Consider the following 21,148-nt stretch of genomic DNA (forward strand, 5'->3'; position numbering starts at 1 on the left):
GGCTATGGCGGGAGTGAAAGGTACAGCCCTATCCTGGCTCTCATCCTTCCTGGCCCAACGGTCCTACCAGATTTGGGAAAAGAACGCCCGCTCCTCCGAAATGCCCCTCCAATGTGGTGTGCCTCAGGGCTCCTCCCTGAGTCCCACCTTATTTAATATCTATATGTCCACATTGGAGGAGGTGATCACCCCTTTCGGAGTGAGCGTCGTCAGCTACGCCGACGACACTCAACTAGTGGTGTCCCTGTCCCATCCCAAGCAACAGAAAGCTGATCTGTTCAACTGCCTTACGCAGGTCCATCATTGGATGAACAGATCAGCCTTAAAGCTCAACGGGACAAAAACCGAGGTCCTTATACTAGGCACGGAAGGAGCCTCACTTCCCCTGGACAGCTGGCCAGCCTGTTTGGGTCCACCCCCTGATCCTAAAAAAGAGGTGAAAAGTTTGGGTGTGTGGATCGATTCCGATCTCTCCTTCACCTCACAAGCGAAGAAGGTGGCAGGGACCTGCTTCGGCCTCTTAAAATCGCTGAGGAAAGTTCTGCCCCTTCTCCCCCCTAAATCCCAAAAACTTTTAGTCCAAGGTCTCATTATATCGCGACTGGACTATAGCAATGTAATTTACCTGGGTGCCCCCGAAGCGACCCTCACCAAACTACAGATAATTCAGAACTCGGCCGCTCGGATCATCACCAACACCCCGGCCAGATCATCTGCCAAGCCCGCTCTTAAACTTCTCCATTGGCTCCCCATAAGGGAGAGAGTCAAATTCAAAGCCCTATGTCTTGTTCATAAAACGTTGCAGAATCAAGGCCCTCCTGTTCTCAGTAACATTATCACTCCCTACAGGAACTCTAGGTCCCTCCGCTCCAATACAGAAAACTTTTCCAAAATCCCGAGATTCAGGAAAACCCGAGCAGGAGGTAGACGCTTTTCAGTACAAGCCTCCCGACTTTGGAACTCACTCCCCCGTAATCTACGTCTTGAACCTCAATACCTGCGCTTCAGGAAACTGTTAAAAACCCATCTTTTTCCCTAAATCTGTACCCCCCTCTCCCCTCCTTTCTGCTTCTGTTTCCCCCTTCGACCTGGTGAATTCATGGTTCTTTTAGCGCTGGGATACCCCCGGGTGACTATCGCGCTTTATAAAAATAAATAATAATAATAATAATAATAATAATAATAATAATAATAATCTGTGCTTCGATTGAAGGACAACGAAAACACCCAAAGAGAATTCCCTGTGGCAAGCTGTGTGCAAAGGCATTAATGTATGTGATCTGCCCGCAATCTAAGCCTTTCTAAGTGAAGTGAAAGCATGCAGCAGAGGTAAGTAGCAGGGAATAGCAGGTTGGTATCTATATGTAACTGACAGCATAACAGCCCCCAAGCAGGTGGAGGGAAGCAGTTATAGGCCAATGACTCGGGGAAATAACAGCTCGTTAAGCCAGCTCGGATGACTCAGCAGACTAATGCATCTTCTGCAAGGATCTCTGTTTGACCCAAAGGTCACATTCGATTCCCAAAAGGTCCACTCACTCTTTTACCCACCTCATGTCCATAAAGCAGGGTCGGACTGGCCTGTGGGTCAAATAGGCAATGCCCAATGAGATGACAGGTGATTGTGTGAATGGGTTTCTTTGGCTGCTAATGGGACTGTTTTGTGGCCTGCTGGGCCAATTTTTACAGTTAATTTACCTGATATTAAAACAAACATAACCTGCGGCAAGCGCAAATCCATGCAGTCTTCCATACCTTGCAAACCTTTATACAAATGTCTTAACAAAGTTCGAAATTGCCACAATGTGCAACCAATGGCCAGTTCCTAGCTATGTAATTTACTAATGGGGGACATTTCTAGTTTGGTGCCCGGGCATATTTTCTGTCCCAGTCCGACCCTGCCATAAAGTGGTGCCACTAAGGTGGTTAACAATAACCTTCTGCTACACAGCACCAAGAGACTCATCGGAATAATTGTGACCTTACAAAAGTCGCATGTTTTGATACGTTACTAAAAGAGCTTTATCAGCTATATTATCTGAGGTGCATGCCTGAGAACCAAAACAGCAACCCACCAGTTCTACCTCCAAGTCCTGCGGGACTTGCTGTGGATCCGCTCAACTCTGCCTCCTTCCATTTCAGTAACTCAGAAAACTTTCCACAACCATCTCACCGACTAATGCAAGCAGAGCAGAAGCTGCCCTGGGAGCATCTGCCTTCTCCCTGTTGCATCAGCCCTGACTCACGCTTCCTTCCAGCTGACTGACGTAGACCTGGGCCTACAGCATCGCTTGCCCCGCCCCCTCCGGCCTAACAGCTTTTCAAAGCCATTGACTCCTCTAACCCGACCTCAGCTCTCCCACCTCTCACGACATACACCTCACATTTTCGTGTATTTCGCCAGAGGCACGCCCCTCAACTTTCACTATACACAGTGTGAGATGGCAATGTGCTTATGATATGCGCATGTCCAACTAAAGACGGCCATTAGAATGCACCGACAAAGGAAGTGGTTGTTCCAGGCAAAGGATACTATGTCAAAGAGGAGCCGTCAATCAGCGAGTAGTGCAGCTTTTTCAAGGCTGGGTTGCTTTGTTTGATCTGCGGGATCTGGGGTTTCCCATCCACGAGCACAGGAGAGTGGGAGCTTTTCATGGTCTTCTTGAATTTGGAGAAGGCATCTTTCCTGGTTTCCCCGTAGTGATGAAGAACAACTGGTTTATCGAAGCCTTCCTCCTTCAGCTTGGACAACTGCTTGTTTCTGTAAACACGAGTCAACAAAATGAAGACCTGAGCACATATTGCAACGTATTATAGGTTTACACGATTTGTAAAAACGTCATCAAAAGATGTCCAAGACTGGATAAAAATGGCATTACATAAGTAAATTATGAGATCAAATGCATTCATTTAATTGGGGTTAAGTAATAAAAGCTGTTCAGAATAGTCACATTCTATTTTGAGATGCAGCACCATTGACCCCCAAGAAACGGATTTTACCTGTTCCACTGCCATTTCTGTCCTTTTTTATGGGTTCTCTCTAGAGCCCTAGTCAGCTGTAGCAGGGTTTCTTAAAGAGAACCTGAATGAGATCTCCATTCTAAGGCCGTCCTGCGTATCCTTGAGGGGAAGACCCCAACTTTTGCACATTGAATAAATATTCGCTGAGAATAGTACGTTTCTCTCACATGGTCATGTTAGATTGACTTGTATTGAGAGAAACTGAGTAAATATATCAGGTGTATTTTACATGTTTTTAGCTGTCAGCTCCAACTGACAAAAGTAACTTTTTATTGCAGCAGTGCTAAGTGTTTGCAATATGACACCAGGCACTTTTTGGGGGCATTTCAATGGAGAGTTCAGTCCTCCAGTACTGCATTAAGGCCAGCATTACGAGATCCGCTGTAATACTGAAACAGTAGAACTGCACCCTGAATTACCATTACAGATGGTTTTACCATGACAAACTAGTGCTGAAACTGCATCGCTTACTGGATCTTTGACCATATTCTAGGCACTTTTAAGCGGACATATTCCATTAGGTTTTCATTGGCCAATATGCGTCTGTGAGGGTACAGTCTTGCGACATTTCTCATAAGACAGATTGGGTGGAAATGTGCATTTCTGCTCAAATCGGGATCACTGACAATCTGGTAACAATAGCCCTAGGCTTAAGAGTACATTTTCTTTTTAACTTGTATTTATTCAGTAATCGCACAGTGTAAAATACCACACAATGGCACATACAGTGAGTAGTAGCACAAAAGGCAGAACATTATATCCTGATACAGCCAGCATTATGCAAGAAGCACACATTCTGGTGATCCAATGTTGTAAGCCATGACTCTCTTCATCAGGCAGTCTTGGGGAACCCCAACCATATGCAATAAAATTACAGCTAGCGCAGCGCAGGTGCATAGTAGTGTGAGAATATGGTGCTGTAGCAGGATAGGAAGCAAGCAATACACAAATTCAAAGAATTAACCCCTCTAAACAATAATGCAAAAACTAACAGCAGTGGTAGTAGCACACCAACAAGTGTTTTTCCTCCCAGGGCAGTCGTGCATAAGGGTGGAGGGCAGAATCAGGGACACAGGGGGTCTCGCTGCGGGCTAAGTCATCCTCCACTAAGGGGGCGGGGGAGGCTCTCCGGATGGCCAAGGAGATTCAGAACACACCCACCGAAAACTATCTGACTATCACTGACACACAGCCGCAGCAGCAACTACAGAGATAGGCCTATTCCCAAACAGACTATGCCTATGGATATACAATTATAGACACTCACACACTCCCCCCCTCATCTGTCCATTCACACATCCACACAACCCCAAACACTCAGACTCAGCTACACAAAGTTCAACAATCTGGGGAATCCGCCCTTGAGGTCCCTGGGTGCACAGCCTACTCTGTTACCTGTGAATGCTCAACGGGTGTAGCTTGCTGCGTCTCCTCGGGTACCAGTTCTTCCAGCATATCACCCATATCTCCAGGTCCTTCTACACGCTCTTATCAGTGTGGACCACTTTTATCTGTCGCTCCTTCGACATACTCCACTCACGCAAGTCTGATCTCCATCTGACCATTTATTTTTTTGGGGGGGTGGGGGCAGGGACGCGTTCAATGTATTGCAGTGCAATGCATGGCCAGCACCAGTCCAAGCAAGACATACTTATGTTTCACTTGTGTCACAGTTGTTGGGGTCGGTAGTACACCCAGCAGCCAGTGCTTGACTGAGGACTCAATCTGGACTCACCTGCAACGAGAATATGCTGGGGAGTGCGCCACATTAAATCTATGCAATTGCTGAGGCATCAGAAAGCCGAGAAAGCCGTCAACAACCAGCTCGCCGCCTTCCTTGAATCCAACAACTCCCTCGACCCATCTCAATCCGGATTCCGAGCCAAACACAGCACCGAAACCGCCCTCATTGCAGCAACAGACGACATCCGAACACTACTGGACAACGGTGAAACTGTGGCCCTCATTCTACTCGACCTCTCCGCCGCGTTCGACACAGTCTGCCACAGCACCCTTATACAACGCCTCAGCAGCATCGGCATAAAAGGAAAAGCCTTGGACTGGATCACCTCATTCCTCGCTGGGAGAACTCAGAGAGTCCGACTTCCCCCATTCACCTCAGAGGCCACCGAAGTCATCTGCGGAGTACCACAAGGATCTTCACTCAGTCCCACCCTCTTCAACGTCTACATGAGCCCACTCGCATCTATCGCGCGTCAACACAACCTCAACATCATCTCCTACGCTGACGACACCCAGCTGATCCTCTCCCTAACCAAAGACCCTAACACCGCCAAAACCAATCTTCATGAAGGCATGAAAGAAGTAGCCGAATGGATGAAACATAGCCGCCTAAAACTCAACTCAGACAAAACGGAGGTGCTCATCCTAGGATCTTCCTCCTCTGCCTGGGACGACTCTTGGTGGCCCTCCGCTCTGGGCACAGCACCCACACCCACAGACCATGCACGTAACCTTGGCTTCATCCTAGACTCCTCTCTCTCGATGTCCAGACAAGTCAACACAGTCTCATCATCCTGCTTCAACGTACTTCGCATTCTCAAAAAGATCTTCCGTTGGATCCCCCTCGAGACAAGAAAGACTGTCACCCACAAACTGGTCACGAGTCGACTAGACTATGGCAACACACTATACGCCGGAATCACAGCAAAATTACAGAAAAAACTCCAACGCATCCAAAACGCTTCAGCGAGACTCATATTAGACATCCCTCGCCAAGATCCCATCACCGGACACCTAAAAGACCTCCACTGGCTTCCCGTCAGCAAAAGAATTACATTCCGCCTTCTCACCCACGCACACAAAGCCCTCTACAATCTAGGACCCGAATGCCTCAACACTCGATTGTCCTTCTACAAACCCACCCGCCAACTACGATCGTCCAATCAAGCCCTCGCCGCAGTCCCGCGCATCCGTAAATCCACCTTGGGTGGCAGATCCTTCTCCTTCCTTGCTGCCAAGACCTGGAACTCACTCCCCACCCACCTCCGCCTTACTCAAAACCACATCTCCTTCAGAAAAGAACTTAAACCTGGCTATTCGACAAATAATGAACCCCCTACCCAAGCGCCTTGAGACCCTCTGGGTGAGCAGTGCGCTATACAAATACCTGAACTTGAACTTGAACTAGATATCGTACGGTGCAAGTTGTGAAACTGCAGGAGTTTGTAGCATTCATTGCGAGCAACCTTGTGGACCTGTGCTAACACCTGTCGCCACTCACCGACCCTGAGGGGTATTGGCGGTCTGCCGGCCACCTGTCACAAATCCTCATCACATCCACCCTACGGCCAGCTTTCAGCTCCTTGTATGTGCGTGAGATCATCCCCCTGATGGCGCCTAGGTCTACCAGAATCTGTAGTGTCTGCGGCTCTTCTTGTTCCGCCAGGGAAAGTAACCATATATTATACTGTCCGTGTGTGAAATCTTAGCAGACTGTAGAAACCGACCAGGTTGTGGCTGATAGCAGTCCCGCGCTTCTTCTATCATGAGGACAGTGCCACTGATATATAGGTCTCTAGTTGTGGAGCACCCCTCAGCATACCATTGCGTAAGATCCATCACCTCTTTTAGCCATCAAAAGCAAGGTACCCACAAAAGGGGCAACAGTCTAGCGTATGGGGCCCTGCGAAGCACCAGAGTGACCACCTGCTCCCACACCTCTGCAACCTGACAGACTATAAATGGACACTTGGATGGGACTCCCAAATCCCTAATCAGACACCCCAGTAGATCTGCTACCTCGCCCCATTTAGCTAGCAAAGCCTTCTCCCCATTCGGGCTCTCTGTGCACCACTGCATAATCCTGCAAAATAATACAATCGTAGGTCCAGAAGTCTTAGGACCCCAAGCTCCACATCTAGCTTTAGCGCCTCCAACTTCAGCCTGCTTTGACTGTAGGCCCACACCAGGGTTATCAGAAAGCTGGTCAGTCTATCAAAAGTAGCCTGTGGTATACAGCAGAGGGAGTTCTGCAAGACAGAGCCCGCGTGGGAACAGAAATATCTTTCTCTATGCCACTCTCCCAATAATGGAAAGGGAAGGAGATTCCTGAAGTGGATGGAAACGTAATGTCTAGTGAAGACTGTCCCCATGATTAGGGCATAGTTGGGTTCAGCTGTGTCCACCTGTATGCCCAGGAGGCAGAAGTGGTCACACTTCCAATGGAGCTCCGTCCCAGGGAGGGCAGCAGCATTGAACCCGATCAGTCCCACCAACGGGAAGACAACCAACTTCTGGTGGTTGGTGAGTAACCCAGAGACCTTCCCGAAGGAGGCCATTCTTTACAAAAGGACGGACACCGATCTTTCCAGATGGCTGAAGTAGATTAACATGTCGTCCACATAAATGTAGACGATATGAGTGCGACCCCTGACTAGGATGCCCCACAAGACCATATTACATCACAGCCGTATTGCCAGGGGGACCAATTGCCAGGGCAATAGAAGGAGTGGGGACAAAGAACATACCTGCCTAGTACCTCACTTTGTAGGTGTACCTTCGGAGACCACAGCCCCATTACGGACATGCACCCTCGGTCAGTTGTAAAGAAGGTGGACCCACAAGATGCATCCTGGGTACAGTCCCCTCCATCCCTAGTGTTTCCCAGAGGTAGTCCCAACCAAGGGTATCAAAAGCCTTTTTGATATCTAGCATGACCACAGCGGCCGACGTCGGTGCCTGCCACGGAATAAAGCACATGAGAAAGCCTCCGTAAATCCATTTGCCTACCTCTACCTGGTATAATGCCCCATTGGGCCTCATGAACAAGATGGGTCAACACACGTTACAAGAGCATCACCAAGGTCTTTGTCAATATGTTAGTGTCAAATCCCAGCATGTACAGGGGACAGAAGGAGCTGGGGTCTAATTGATCATTACCCGGGTTGGATTCATGACAATTTGGTCCTCCCACATGGATGGTGGTAGAGAACTAGTACACCTGGGTACTTGAAGGGTCTCCAGTAAACGCAGCAATAATAGCCCAGCAAACACCTGTTAATATTCCACTGGAAGCTTGTCCAGGCCCAGGACTCAGCAGCGTGCCATGTCCTCAACAGCTTCCTGCAATTTCTCAATGAGGAGGGCCTCCTCAAGACCCCTATCCTGTGCCTCAGTGAGGCGTGAGAGTTCCAAATCATCCAAGAATCTTCCAGGTTCAGCTGGGGTGACCAGTGGGCCCGCACCATACATCGTCGCTTCCGCTTCAAGAGCCATCCCAACAGTCTCCCAGATTCATCCCTCTACCAGTGAACAGCTGCCAATACTCGCATCTGGTCAGGCAATCCAGCCTGTAGCAAATGACCCAACTCTACACTGCACGTGCAACAAGGGTCCAGAACGCGCATCGATCCTGGGACTAGTGCACTGAAGGTCGGCCAGGACCTCTTATGCCTCCATCAGCTCCCTCTCTCTTTGCTGCCTCATACTGCAAACCGTGGACAGGCACTCTACACATGTCAACAATTTCAAAGTGTCCCATTCCAGCCCTCTTTTAGCAGTGGACAAACAGTTGGTATCGAAGTACCGGGCAGTCACCGTACAGAGTTCTTCCGGAACAAAGAGTCTCCCAGCATCTCTGGCCCAATACACCACAGGGGAAGCCTCGGTTGGACTCCACCCACATTACAGCAGCACTGGAGCATGGTCTGAAAGGAAGCGACCCAGGATTCGGGTACGGTCAGCCGCCCCCTCGCCATAGACCAGGAACGTGTTGAGCTGGCTATAAGACTGCGCATAAGGCATCCATCATGTGTGGCTTGAGAGGGCGTCTATCTAAATTGCCATCATGCACACAATTAAAGTCTCCAGCCAATAACAGAGGCACACCCACATACAGGATTAATTCCCTCCCCAACTCCAGGTGAAAACCACCATCCTCCACATCTGGGGCATAGACATTCAGCAGGCATATGTCGTCCAGCAGGCTATGCACTAGGATATGACGTCCCTCTATATCTGCTTTGAAACCGCTAACCTGGAAGGGAACCTGCGGAGCCGCCCAAATATTCACCCCAAGGGCATGGGTAGAGTACGTGGCAGAAAACATCTGACCCCTCCACTTCTGATGAACTTTATGGACCTCATTCGACAATAAATGTGTCTCCTGCAACATTGCAATGTGCACACCATGCCTAAGAAGGCAAGCCTGCATCCTATAGCATTTCACATACGAGTTGATCCCACGAACATTCCATGTTATACATTTATAGTGTGCCATCATTCCATTTCACTACTCCTCCCTTCTCAAGCTGGATCACCCACCCAAGAACCCCGCTGGTGCCGCTGCCAAATAGCTCAAGGAACCGTAAACAAACCCCCTCCAACCACCAGGTAAGCACAGAAAATCAACACTGTCCTCCCCAATCATTACCAACTCCCCTAAAGCCCACCCTACAAAACAATCAAAATACAATCAACTTTTGCCTCCGCTCAAATAGAGATAAATGAATAACTGTAAGACCTACCTCCCCTTGGGAGAATGTAGGAATGTTGAGTTTGGTGTATAAAGAATTGTAATGTAAAACACTCTTTATAATGATGACTGCAGCGGAGAGTGGGTGGGTGGATGGAAACAGAGCATGGTTTATGGTTATACTGCTGTTATTGCACATATGTGCTGCTCATATGGGTAGATTCATAAACCCCCAACATTTTTGTTTACAACTCTATTTAATGGTAATGTTGGATTTTAAATCACAATTCTAAAAAATGACACTTTAGAAAGTTGGAATTTTCTTGTTCTAACCATTTGGTGGCTGCAGCATGGATCCTGGGTCACATGACTGTGTGTAGCTGGCAGTTGGCCTATGTGTATTGCTACAAGACAGTGAGACAAAGGGGGGATATGTGTTGGCAGGATGGGCTATCTCTGACTTGATGAGGGGGAGGAGCTGTCACCTACCGCACTTGCACATCACAAAGACTGTGACTGAGCACACTTACAAAGGGTTTGACACTAGTCTTTTGTGCGTGCTCCCAGACAAGCTGGGGCCAGGGAAATGAGTCAGGAAATTCCATACAGCTCTGATTGGGAAAATCTCCAGAACCTCCTCCTATTTCAAAACTAGCACCAAGTTTAAATAGTGAATCCTCAGACCCAATTATTCAGTACACCTCTGGACCTGTGGAAGATTAAAAAGGACTCCTGCCCTGCAAGTAGGACTGCTACTCTGCTGCCCTGGTGTCCTGCTACCGTGCTGCCTAAGTGAGATGGACTGGACCTGCATCTTGAAATCAGGACCACCAGAAGGACTCCATGGACTAGTTGGATGGCCTCCTGATCAGAGCCTGGGGGAATGAAAAGGATCCGAAAACCTTGAACACAGCACCTGAGCTCTGCCTGCTCTGAGTCTTGCTCCCCAAGTGGTTCCACCCCAGTCCTGGACCCTTGGAAGTGGGCCTGAAGGTGCCAGCCCAAATGTGGTCTTTGGGCAGAATCGACGCCTCACATTGTTTCCGCCACAGTGAGACGCATCCCCAACGTAGGACCCAGCAGCTCCTCTGCACAACGCATCCTCAATGCAATTCCTGGCAGCCACTGCTGCGTGACACATCCTTGATGCTGGCGCTCTCAACCCTCCGCACCCCGGGTTTAAGGTTCAGACTCCTCACCCACGCACACAAGGCGCTCCACGACCGGGGCCCCAGGTACCTCAACAACCGCCTGACCTTCTACACGCCCACCCGCCAGCTACGGTCGACCAGCCTCGCCCTCGCCGCCGTCCCACGCATCTGCAAGGCCACCTCGGGTGGAAGATCCTTCTCCTACCTGGCAGCCAAAACATGGAACTCCCTCCCCATCCACCTCCGGCGAACCCAGGACCACCTCTCCTTCAGGAAGCAACTGAAGACCTGGCTGTTCGAGCAGTAGCGGACCCCCTTCCAAAGCACCTTGAGACTCTTCCGGGTGAGTAGCGTGCTATACAAGTGTCTTGATTGATTGATTGAAGGTACTTTGTTCAGGAGGTCTAATTTCGTCCCTTTATCCAGCCCATGCTCCCTCGCAGTTGGCCTGAACTTGTGACTTTGTCCCTGTCTGACGTGACCAGATAAGCACAGTTGGTGCTTTGTACTTTTAGACGCTAAGGGTGTATTTAAAATGGGATAGCGCCACCAGATTGTCACATTTAGCGATGTTCTGGTGGTGTGATGCCCTTCTTCATTTTTACAAAGCGGCTTTCCATTACCCACAAGCCTTTGCGGGAATATCGCGCTGAGCGACGTAGGGCAGAGAAACAAAATACGTCGATTCAGGACTTGAACGAACCGAATCTTTACGGTGGATAAGGTTAGTTTGATTGATACCTCTGTGGGGAATTGTGAGGCTTGGAGAATCGGGTGATATGAGCGGATACATGGGATTTGAGTAAATGACATTCGAGTGAGAGGCTACATGGGATTTGAGTAATGACATTCGAGTCTCGGAAAAGTTTTGGTGACTACTGCCATGAGTCTCTTATCATTTTTTAAACTTCTGCCATAGGACAGGACGTGTCTATGTTCTTGCCACATAACGCAATACACACTAATGGGCCAGCTAGCGATACGCGCTCCTTGTAATACAAACGTGATGGTAAAAAACTTATGTTGGGCATCCAAAGGAGCGTCAATTAATTATGTTATTGCCACACAACGTAATGCACACTATGACTCAACGTGCCACATAACGTAATGCCCACTAATGGGGCAGCAAGTGAAACGAGCTTCGTGTAATACATACGTGATGGCGAAAAACCAAAGTAGGGCTTCCAAAGCAGCATCAATGATTTATTTATGTTCTTGCCACTCAACATAATGCACGCTAATGGGGCTGCAAGCCATACGAACTTTTAGTAACACAAAGGTGATAGTAAACAACTGAAATCAGGCTTCTAAAGGAGCGTCAATGATTGACGTCGAAGCTCTCTGTTTGCAGGGTCTCACCACTGTGGAGAACGGCCACGAAGGCAGCAGCCATTCATTCGGGCTGGACTGTTCCCATGAGGCACAGGGTCAGACTGATTTGCATATAGCCATGTCTTCCCTGGACCACTGGATTCAAGCAAGCCGGGCTGAAGACGGCTGGAATGCCAGAAACCGGTCCTCGGAAGCTTGTGTCCGGTGCAGGGAAGACATGGCTTGACAGTTCGGGCTGGACTGTTCCCATGAGGCACAGGGTCAGACTTATTTGCACATAGCCATGTCTGAACTGGGGTGGCAGAGTGGGCTAAAGAACGGTGATGGATTAAATCCAGATCTTTTGACTGGGTGTGACTGTTTGATTGATTCAGATGCTCCGTCCATCACCACCCCCTTTTGTACCGCTGAATATAAATAAAGCATTGTGTGGAGGAGAAGGAGTTTAAGGCCGATCATGATAACAGAGTCACCTTGCATATTCCCCTTGGATACATGGACATGAAGATTTGGAGAGTCTCCATAAGGATTGAGGAGCCCATAAAGTAAGCCCATATATCTATCTTTGCAGGGAATGCATGAAGTGACTTAGCTCTGACGGGGTACAAGTGGCTTATGGTTTTCTCTTTTTTTTTTTGTATTTGCTTTTTTAGAGACACTTAAGATAGGCAAGGATTAGAACAGTCTATCTCGCTTTGGAGCAAGGTAGGAAGCTGCTGCACCGGTGAGGTGTTGACATATAGCGTTGTATTTGGTGGTGTAAAAATCAAAATAGTAAGAGTATGTCTTTTTCTTTCTCTTTCTTTTTTAGATTGTGTTGGTCCTGAGGAGAACCCTGCTAACCAATAGGGTGCGAAACGCATCGACCTTACGCTATGTGTAGCCAGTTGGACTTCTGTACAATTAAGTTGTTCTCCAAAATGTTTCATGCACTGATATAATTATATTGATTTTTTTCTGGAGATTGTTTTCCATTTAACTGTTGATAGATCACTTTGTGTAACAGGCTACACGCGTACTGCTCTTGGGTGGATCGAACAATTGGTGAATAGTGGCCCACTTATGAATCTTCTGAGTGTGTTAAGATGGGTATGTGTCAGCAATTAATGATTGGATGAAAGAAAAGCTGGGATGTTTGTTGTGTCTTTTATGAGAAGTTATGCTAGGGAGGAAGAATGTAATCCAATTTTGCTTGTGTGATATTTATGTCATGTATTATCTGTTTGTACTTTCATATCTTTTGAAAAATAAGCCAAAAAACTTGAATAATAAAAATTCTTGAGAAATATATGTTTCTTGTCACCTTTGACCAATCGGCTTTGGTAGCGTTGTTGGAAGAACTCTTAAGTGAGTTTCAGCACTGGCATCTGTTGTGTTTTATTTGATATTGACTCAGCCTTACTGAGTAGAGTCAAGGCCCTTTTTTGATCCTTGATCATAGACATTAACGGCACCTAATCGATGAGTCACTAAAAGGTCAAAACATGTATGTGATTTCTAGTATTCCAGTGACGAGGGGCGTGGCCCACTAGTTCACACTGGCCTGTCCCTTTTGGGTGGTGGGACCAAGACTCACTTGGATATGGTTGTTCTCTGTGTCTAGTGGTACAGTGAACAAGAGAATATTAGTAATGTGATCCAAAGTAAATACCAGAGGCTGAGATTAATTTCAGCCTTATTTTGTGTTTTTATGCTAAACATTGGAGCAGTTTGGAAATTCTCTTTTATTACCAGTATTCCCTTTCGGTCCTGCCTGCGATGTTATCAGAATGGGCCTCCATGGACAGACTGTATTGATGTAACGAGATGGCACCAGCCATGCAGGCTTGAAACTCGGATTAATAATGCGTGAGGCAGTGCAGTGACACAGGCTACACCGATGGAACTCACTGCATGGTGACTCCTGTCTGGAAACTGAGACTAGGAATAGCAAACCTTTTGTAATTAATGCCGTAGGACTGCTTTGGTTCGGTGCCATTTAAAAGATGCCCACATCGAATAGGAGTTGGTAAAGTGTAAATTACATTTGTATCTGAGCCAGCTGCAGTCGCTCCACAGCCCATCTGTACAGTGCATTCCATTCAAGGTCTTCAGACGGCGGTGCAAATTCCTGAGCTATCCAACCTGCAAAGGAAGAAAGAGAGGAGAGTGAGGCTCTCACCTGTGCACAGTAAAGGATCTCCTTGTAATTTTACTTGAGCACCCGTGAGGGTATACACATTTTAACGTCACAAAATTGATATTCCTTACCGAGGTGATCAGAGAGAGAAGTAGTGATTGATTGTTTGATAGGCTTTATTTCGGTATACAAATACCATAAAAGCAGTACAATAATACAATTTATAAAAAATGTCATATACAATCTAATTATACACAGTTGATAAAAGCAGGTACAATTATTGATTAGATGAATTAAAACAAAGATTAAATTGACACAGAAAGCCTTCTATTGCGAATCAAACAAGCCCATTTCAAGAATTTTGACACAGCACATACAATCACAGGGGATGTGTCATTCATTAAAATGCGCATTGCCACTATACACTGACGAATGCCCAGCAGTCTACAGAGTGGTTTAAGCCAACGGATTCGCGGGACGCGATAGTCCGGACATTCAAACAAGATGTGGACAACTGATTCTGCAGGAGTGGGACAGGATGCACATAAAGGTGAAAGTTGGTGAGGCCCCTTCCAGCGGGCGACTACCTCCCCTACTGGTAAGGTCCCCACACGAAACTTGAAATACAGAGTGCGGTCAAACAGGATGGTGATAATGTCTAGATAGGGTTCGTATGCCACCACATCCTTGATTCTCACAAAAGCTACTGTTGTGTTGCAATGGTGTTAGTCTAGATGTAATTTCGCAGAGACCCAGTTCCAATACAACTTTTTAATGGTAGCCTTAGGTGGGGCAGATTTTGTGGACCAAGCATCAGGTAACCCTATCTCCATTAGTAGTCTTTTGACGTCCCTCAGCCATTTGATCCTAGACCACCCTGCCATATCCATAACCTCAGACAGAGCCTCCGCGTAGGAGACCAATTCGGGCACCCGCCACAACCTTGCCCAAAGAAGCAGTGGGCGAAGTTGCGCTTGATCCCCAATAGGTCTGCAGCCTAAGTCCAATAGCACTGGCACAGTTGGAGTGCTTCGTGGCAAGGCCATCAGGTCTTTCAGGAACTTGTTTTCTGATTTGACTATTGGATCCAGGTTGCAGGTACCCCACAACTCTGCCCCATATAAAGCGGCACTGACCCCTCTCGCTTTGTATATATCCACTTCTGGGGCAATGGGTTTGCAAGATGAGGAGCGTTGTTTCTTGAGTAGTGCTCCTCCTACCCTTTTGTGGCCCAGTAGCATTTTATAGATATGAGGATTCCAGGAAAGGGAGCCGTTAAGGCAGATACCCAAATAGTCAAATTCGGAAACTCTCTCTAATTGCTCTGAGTTCAAGGTCGGAAGTCTGCCGAGTTTCCTGGGGGGTTCATGACCAGAAATTTGGTTTTGTCTGTGTTGATTACTAGGCCTCTCGATAGACAAAACTCCTGGAAGCTATGTAAAAGGCTCTGCAAACCCATAGGGGACTTTGAAATGAGGAGAGTGTCATCCGCAAAAAGCAGTGTAGGGATCCCTTTGCCCGCCAAGGAGGGAGCATCCGAGGGAGTGCCAAGCAGATGTTCAACCACTCCGTTTACATAAAGCGAAAACAGAGTGGGCGCTAGGACACATCCTTGTCGGACTCCCCTTCCTACAGGAATTCTTTCTGTTTTTTCGCCCTTCGTGCCCCAACGCACCTGTGCAAAGTTGCCATTGTGAAGTTTTAACAGTAGGGAGAGAATGTAAAAGGGCATCCCTAAGTCTAGCAGGACCATCCATAGTTTCTCCCTGGGAACCAGGTCGAAGGCGGTTTTTAAGTCTATAAAGGCCAGGTATAGACTGCCCCCTCCCAACACCACCACCTTCCAGTGGAGAAGAGTTAATATGAAGGCCTGCTCGATGGTCCCGGTACCAGAACGAAACCCAGCTTGGAGGTCCAACAGAATGTTATTGTCGTCCATCCATTCGAGCATCCTTCGCAATATCACCTTCCCCGCCAGTTTTTGGGTAGAGTCAATTAGACCTATTGGCCTGTAGTTGGCAGGGTTGTCTCGACACCCCTTCTTGAATATCGGGACAACCTCTGCCCCCTTCCAGGATTCAGGAATGGGCGCGCCCTCATTAATGGCATTTAACAGTGAGGATACGAGAGACCCCCACTCCTTGGGGCTTGCCCGTATTATATCACCAGGTAACCCATCGGGCCCTGCTGCTTTCAGCGGAACCAGGGTTTTAATAACGTCCATCACCTCTCTAGCGGTAAAAAGAACAATCTCTAATCCCATTATGGGTATTCCTGTGGGGGGTGCGTTATTGGTAGGTGGTTCGCTTACAACATAGAGGGATGAGAAGTGGTTGAACCAGCTCTGGGGGGGGATATTGCACATCATTAATGTGCTGTATGGCCTGTCCCTAGATCTTATAAGGGTCCAGAAACCTCCAGCATCACTGTCCAGACTTGCTTTCCTCAGATCCTCCCAGAAGCAGTCCTCCCATTCCCTCTTTGCTGCGATCACGGTCAGTGAGTAGTTTTTCCTTGCCAGACGTATGTCGGCCAAGGACTTGCTCTTCACTGCGCAAATCAAGGAACTTTTCATCTCCCTGCATTTTTTTGTATACCAGGCATAGGGATTCTGCCTAGGTTTGGGCTTTCCAGCACGAGAAGCCATGTTAGGAAGATAAAAGAGTTCACTCAAAGCCTTAGTGGTAGCACAAAAGAGTGATATTACTTCCTCTGGATGTAGCGAGTATTCAGCTAACCTGCACTGGGCAGAGGTCAAAAGTGTTGAAATGGATAGGACTTTCTCTTTGTCCATGACAATTTTACCCCATTTTAAACGCCTACCACAATTAGAAGGGTAAAGCTCCTGGTGCGCTAGCGCTAAGGAGGATGCATCTACTCCCGAATACTCCGTCCAGAAGGGGCGAAGAGCAAGGGAGAGCAGATTATGGTCGCTCTCTACTGAAGGGAGTATCTCCATGTCTAGCAAGTGGTCCCAGGAGTTAACATCAAGAAGGATATAGTCTATTCCAGACGTATGATCCACCCTATTGTAGGTATGCGCTCCAGAAGGATCCAGAGACGTCCTACCATTCACTGCCCTAAGATCGAATTCCAAGGTTAGGGAATAGATTTGGACTGCCACTTGGGACCACCTTCTGATAGGAGGTATGGTCAGGGCTGTTATACCTCTCCTGTTATCATCCTCAACAGTCCCTAGGGAATCCTCCAGCCCAAGAGGCTCAAACGTACAGTTGAAGTCACCTGCAACTAGAACATGGGAACTATCGGGCCCCCTCTTAACCGGGATTCTAACTCAGAAACAATGGGTGACAGTAGACCTCCCTTTGATCCCCTAACATAGATGTTGAAAATGTCTAGGGCTGGCCCTCTCTTGGGGCCTGTGAGCGATATACTCAAAAGGTCAAGTGAGTCAGTCACGCGCTGGGTGACCTGACAACCAAGCGAAATAGCGACCCATATAAGTAGACCTCCAGAGGGGCGGCCTTTCCCAGAAGGGGAAGGGACTGCTGGCAGGAAGAAGGATGAGTATCCTACCTTGTGCCATGGTCCTGTACTCCAAGTTTCTTGGAAGATACAGATGGAGAAACCCTCTACTAAGATGTTCCATTCCGGAACAGCCAACTTCCTCGCAATCCCAGCAACATTCCAGCTAAGAATCTTTATGACAGGATCGGCCATAATTGGTTCAGCGTAGGGGACAAGATTAGTATCCTGCCCTCCCTCAGGGAATGAGCAAAAGGCTCTGCTTCCACCTTAAGACCCACTACCAGGACTGTCACCCTGAGGCTGGGGACCACTCTCAGTGGAGATGGATATCCAGCTGTTGATGATAGTCTCCAAGGAGCAGGGATCCAACCGTGGGCTCATACCCAGGGGTAAGAGAACTGTCCCAGGGAGAATGTTGTTTCAATAGCCTGCGGTTCTTCCATAGGTCCCTGGCCATGGGGTTTGCTGATAAGGCACAGAGAAGGGGTCAAATCCGGGAATTGCAAGATTGTGATAACAACTTACTTCTGGGAAGATACCAAAATGAATGGCAACTGATCTCGGGTAGAAAAAGGTCAAATCGACTACTCCAATACCAGCACTGCTAGTGCCTAAATTCTGGCTAGAAATTAGCTGAGCTACCCTGGGATCCTTGAAGTTGACAACCACACAGTCCCCCTCATAGCGCTTATGACTACTACCTACCCAACCTACCCTTCTGACACCAAGAATCAGCCCATCAACTTCCCTGGGCAGTGGTCTATTAATCCTTAACCAGTGCATGGTTTTATTTTTTAGCATCTGGAAGGATTCTTGCTGCCCAACCAACAATGGTGGTACGTTGGTAAGGATGGCCACAAAGGGATGGCAGTCTGGGGGTAGATCCATAGGAGGTATTCTACGGGGCACTTTGGGAGGAACTGTGTCGGGTTGGCTAGAGGGGAAAGGGACGGGGCAAGTCAGTGTAGTTTGGGTGAAGGCGTTGCAATTATTGGATCCAGGGTTCCTAGGTTTGGATCTATCAATAGTGCCCGTGGCCTCGATAGCTAAGCGCTTCTTGGGCTGGGATGTGTTTGCCCGTGAATGGTCTGAAGGGTGGGGATTGGTCTTATGGATTTGACCTGAAGAACGAGGCCCCCCTTTGGCAGAAACAACAGCAGGAGGAAGGGACTCTGGAGCAGGTACCCCACTAGCCAACCCACTTATGTTAGGAGAATCTTGTGGAGTGATAGAGGTCGTCGTAGCCGCTTTGACCCCCCCTTTATTACTGACCTCGGTCCTAAGGTGTGTTTTAATTAAGGATTTAGTTGAGAAAAAGTTGTCTAAGGTAGCTTGTTGAAAACTGTCCAAACGGTCCGCTAACCTTTTGACTCGTTCTGCAATAGGGGTCAGTAGAGATCATCAGTTTCTCTATCTGCGTGAGTAAGGGTGAATCTGGGGATATAGTCTCGGCAGGAGCCATTGCCAGAGTCTCGCTTGTGTTACATGGTGAATCACCAGAGAACACCCCACCCTTGACAGCTTGAGCCCCACCTGAACCAGCCCCTTTAGACTTATAGGAAGCTCCCGTTGCTAAACCAAGTTTCCTAATTTTCTTGGGGTGTGTAGGGTGACAACCTTTTCGGGGACTAGTATTTCTTTTTCTTTTAATGTGAGGGTTTTTGGGTGCTGCATGGGTTAACATGCCATGTATGGCAGGAATTTCCTCGTCAGTGGATGTAATATTTAAAGTAGTAGGCATGGGGGGAGGTAAGTTGGTAGAGACTGCGACCGATGGCTCATTTCTGGTCTGGGAGTCCAACCCTAACATACCTTCCACCCTGACCAGACTGGGCGACAATGATGAATCCTGGGGCTTTTCCACTGAGTCTGGCACGGTTAAGGGTGGAGATGAAGGGACCGCTGCCAGAGAACCCAGGGGTGCCCGCTTCTCTAGGGGGAGTTTAAGGAGTTCGATAGACTGCCTGCGCTCAGCGCGTCTCTCAGCTAGGGCAATCTCTCTATCAATATCACGAGTGGCCCTAGAGAAATACTTGTCTAAGGGACCCAAGATTGCAACCCCTACCGTGGGCGGGAGGGGGTTCAATGGGGGAGTAGTTGGAGGTGAAGACATGCTTAGCGGTCTTTACAGCACGAGGGATAAGCAAGAACGCTGTAAACCGCAACTGGACCACTCGAAATACAGAAGGAAACTTAAACTACGGTCCGTCAACAAAGCTACACAATATAACAGTTCGCTTCACCTTACGCTGTCGAGTCCGATAAATGACGCTGGATGTCAGAGAGTGGGCCCAGCCCAGCCTCCTGCAGCCCCTGACAGCCACAGACGGCCTGCCCTTGTCCCGGGCTTCTCCCGGCGCACTCACGCGCAGCGGGGGGTAGGTCCAGTTCTTATTGGGTGTGGACCGCACAGGGGCCGGGCTTAGCAGGGAGAGCGGGCCAGGTGTTTCAAGTTGGCCGAGCATGGACTCCTGGGAGATGGAGCCCCGCAGTCACGCTCGCAGCCCTGCCCTGCCCCTAGGCTCCCCAGTGACAGCAGCTGATTCCTGCAGCAGACCTCCTCCACGAAGCGGGACCCGCGAAGCGGGTTCCGCGAACAGTTGGCTTGGAAACACAGCGGACAGCCCAGCAGGATCGTCCAGTGATGCAGCAACCTTTCAAGAGCACAAACGCGGTACAAAGAGTCCCACAGGTCAGCAGCTAGGGAGAGTTTTTTATGACCAGTGCACAGGGGGCGGGGCTAGCAGGGAGAGCGGGCCAGGTGTTTCAAGTTGGCCGAGCAGGGACTCCTGGGAGATGGAGTCCCCGCAGTCACGCTCGCAGCCCTGCCCTGCCCCTAGGCTCCCCAGTGACAGCAGCTGATTCCTGCAGCAGACCTCCTCCACGAAGCGGGACCAGCGAAGCGGGTTCCCTGAGCAGTTGGCTTGGAAACACAGCGGGCAGCCCAGCAGGATCGTCCAGTGATTCAGCAACCTTTCAAGAGCACAAACGCGGTACAAAGAGTCCCGCCGGTCAGCAGCTAGGGAGAGTTTTTTTATGACCAGTGCACAGGGGCAGGGCTAGCAGGGAGAGCGAGCCAGGTGTTTCAAGTTGGCCGAGCAGGGACTCCTGGGAGATGGAGTCCCCGCAGTCACGCTCGCAGCCCTGCCCTGCCCCTAGGCTCCCCAGTGACAGCAGCGGATTCCTGCAGCAGACCTCCTCCACGAAGCGGGACTCGCGAAGCGGGTTCCGCGAGCAGTTGGCTTGGAAATACAGCGGGCAGCCCAGCAAGATCGTCCAGTGATGCAGCAACCTTTCAAGAGCACAAACGCGGTACAAAGAGAGAAGTAGTTACATTTGGCACCTGGTAAATTCAACACATTTTTGCAAGCTTTTTTAAATTATTGCATTTTCTACTTTTATGCAGTTTATTGTTATGACGGCTACATTTGAAAAATCAGTTCCCTTCACAGAGTAGGAAACAGCAAAACAATATCAAATCATTTTAGGTAATTTTAATAAACGCGTTTTTATCAATCCCATTCTCATGTACTTTACTGGGCTCTTTTTTTCCGAATGGATTACAAACAACTGTATGTTAAGTTATGAAAATTGTGAACA

General features: G+C 48.6%; 1 protein-coding gene across 2 annotated transcripts in view; it reads right to left on the minus strand.

Annotated features, from left to right (window-relative positions):
- LOC147751179 (uncharacterized protein C3orf20 homolog) overlaps positions 1 to 21,148 on the minus strand; it is a 452,887-nt gene that overhangs the window by 309,305 nt on the left and 122,434 nt on the right. For both annotated transcript variants that reach the window (XM_086919068.1, XM_086919069.1), the window contains 2 exons: positions 13,965 to 14,064; positions 2,534 to 2,761 (listed from right to left, as the gene is read on the minus strand). In XM_086919068.1, coding sequence (XP_086775194.1) covers positions 2,534 to 2,761; positions 13,965 to 14,064 — 328 coding nt within the window. The remainder of the gene's footprint in view (positions 1 to 2,533; positions 2,762 to 13,964; positions 14,065 to 21,148) is intronic.

This window comes from Lissotriton vulgaris, chromosome 1_1, assembly GCF_964263255.1.
Source record: "Lissotriton vulgaris chromosome 1_1, aLisVul1.2, whole genome shotgun sequence".
Lineage (NCBI taxonomy): Eukaryota > Metazoa > Chordata > Amphibia > Caudata > Salamandridae > Lissotriton > Lissotriton vulgaris.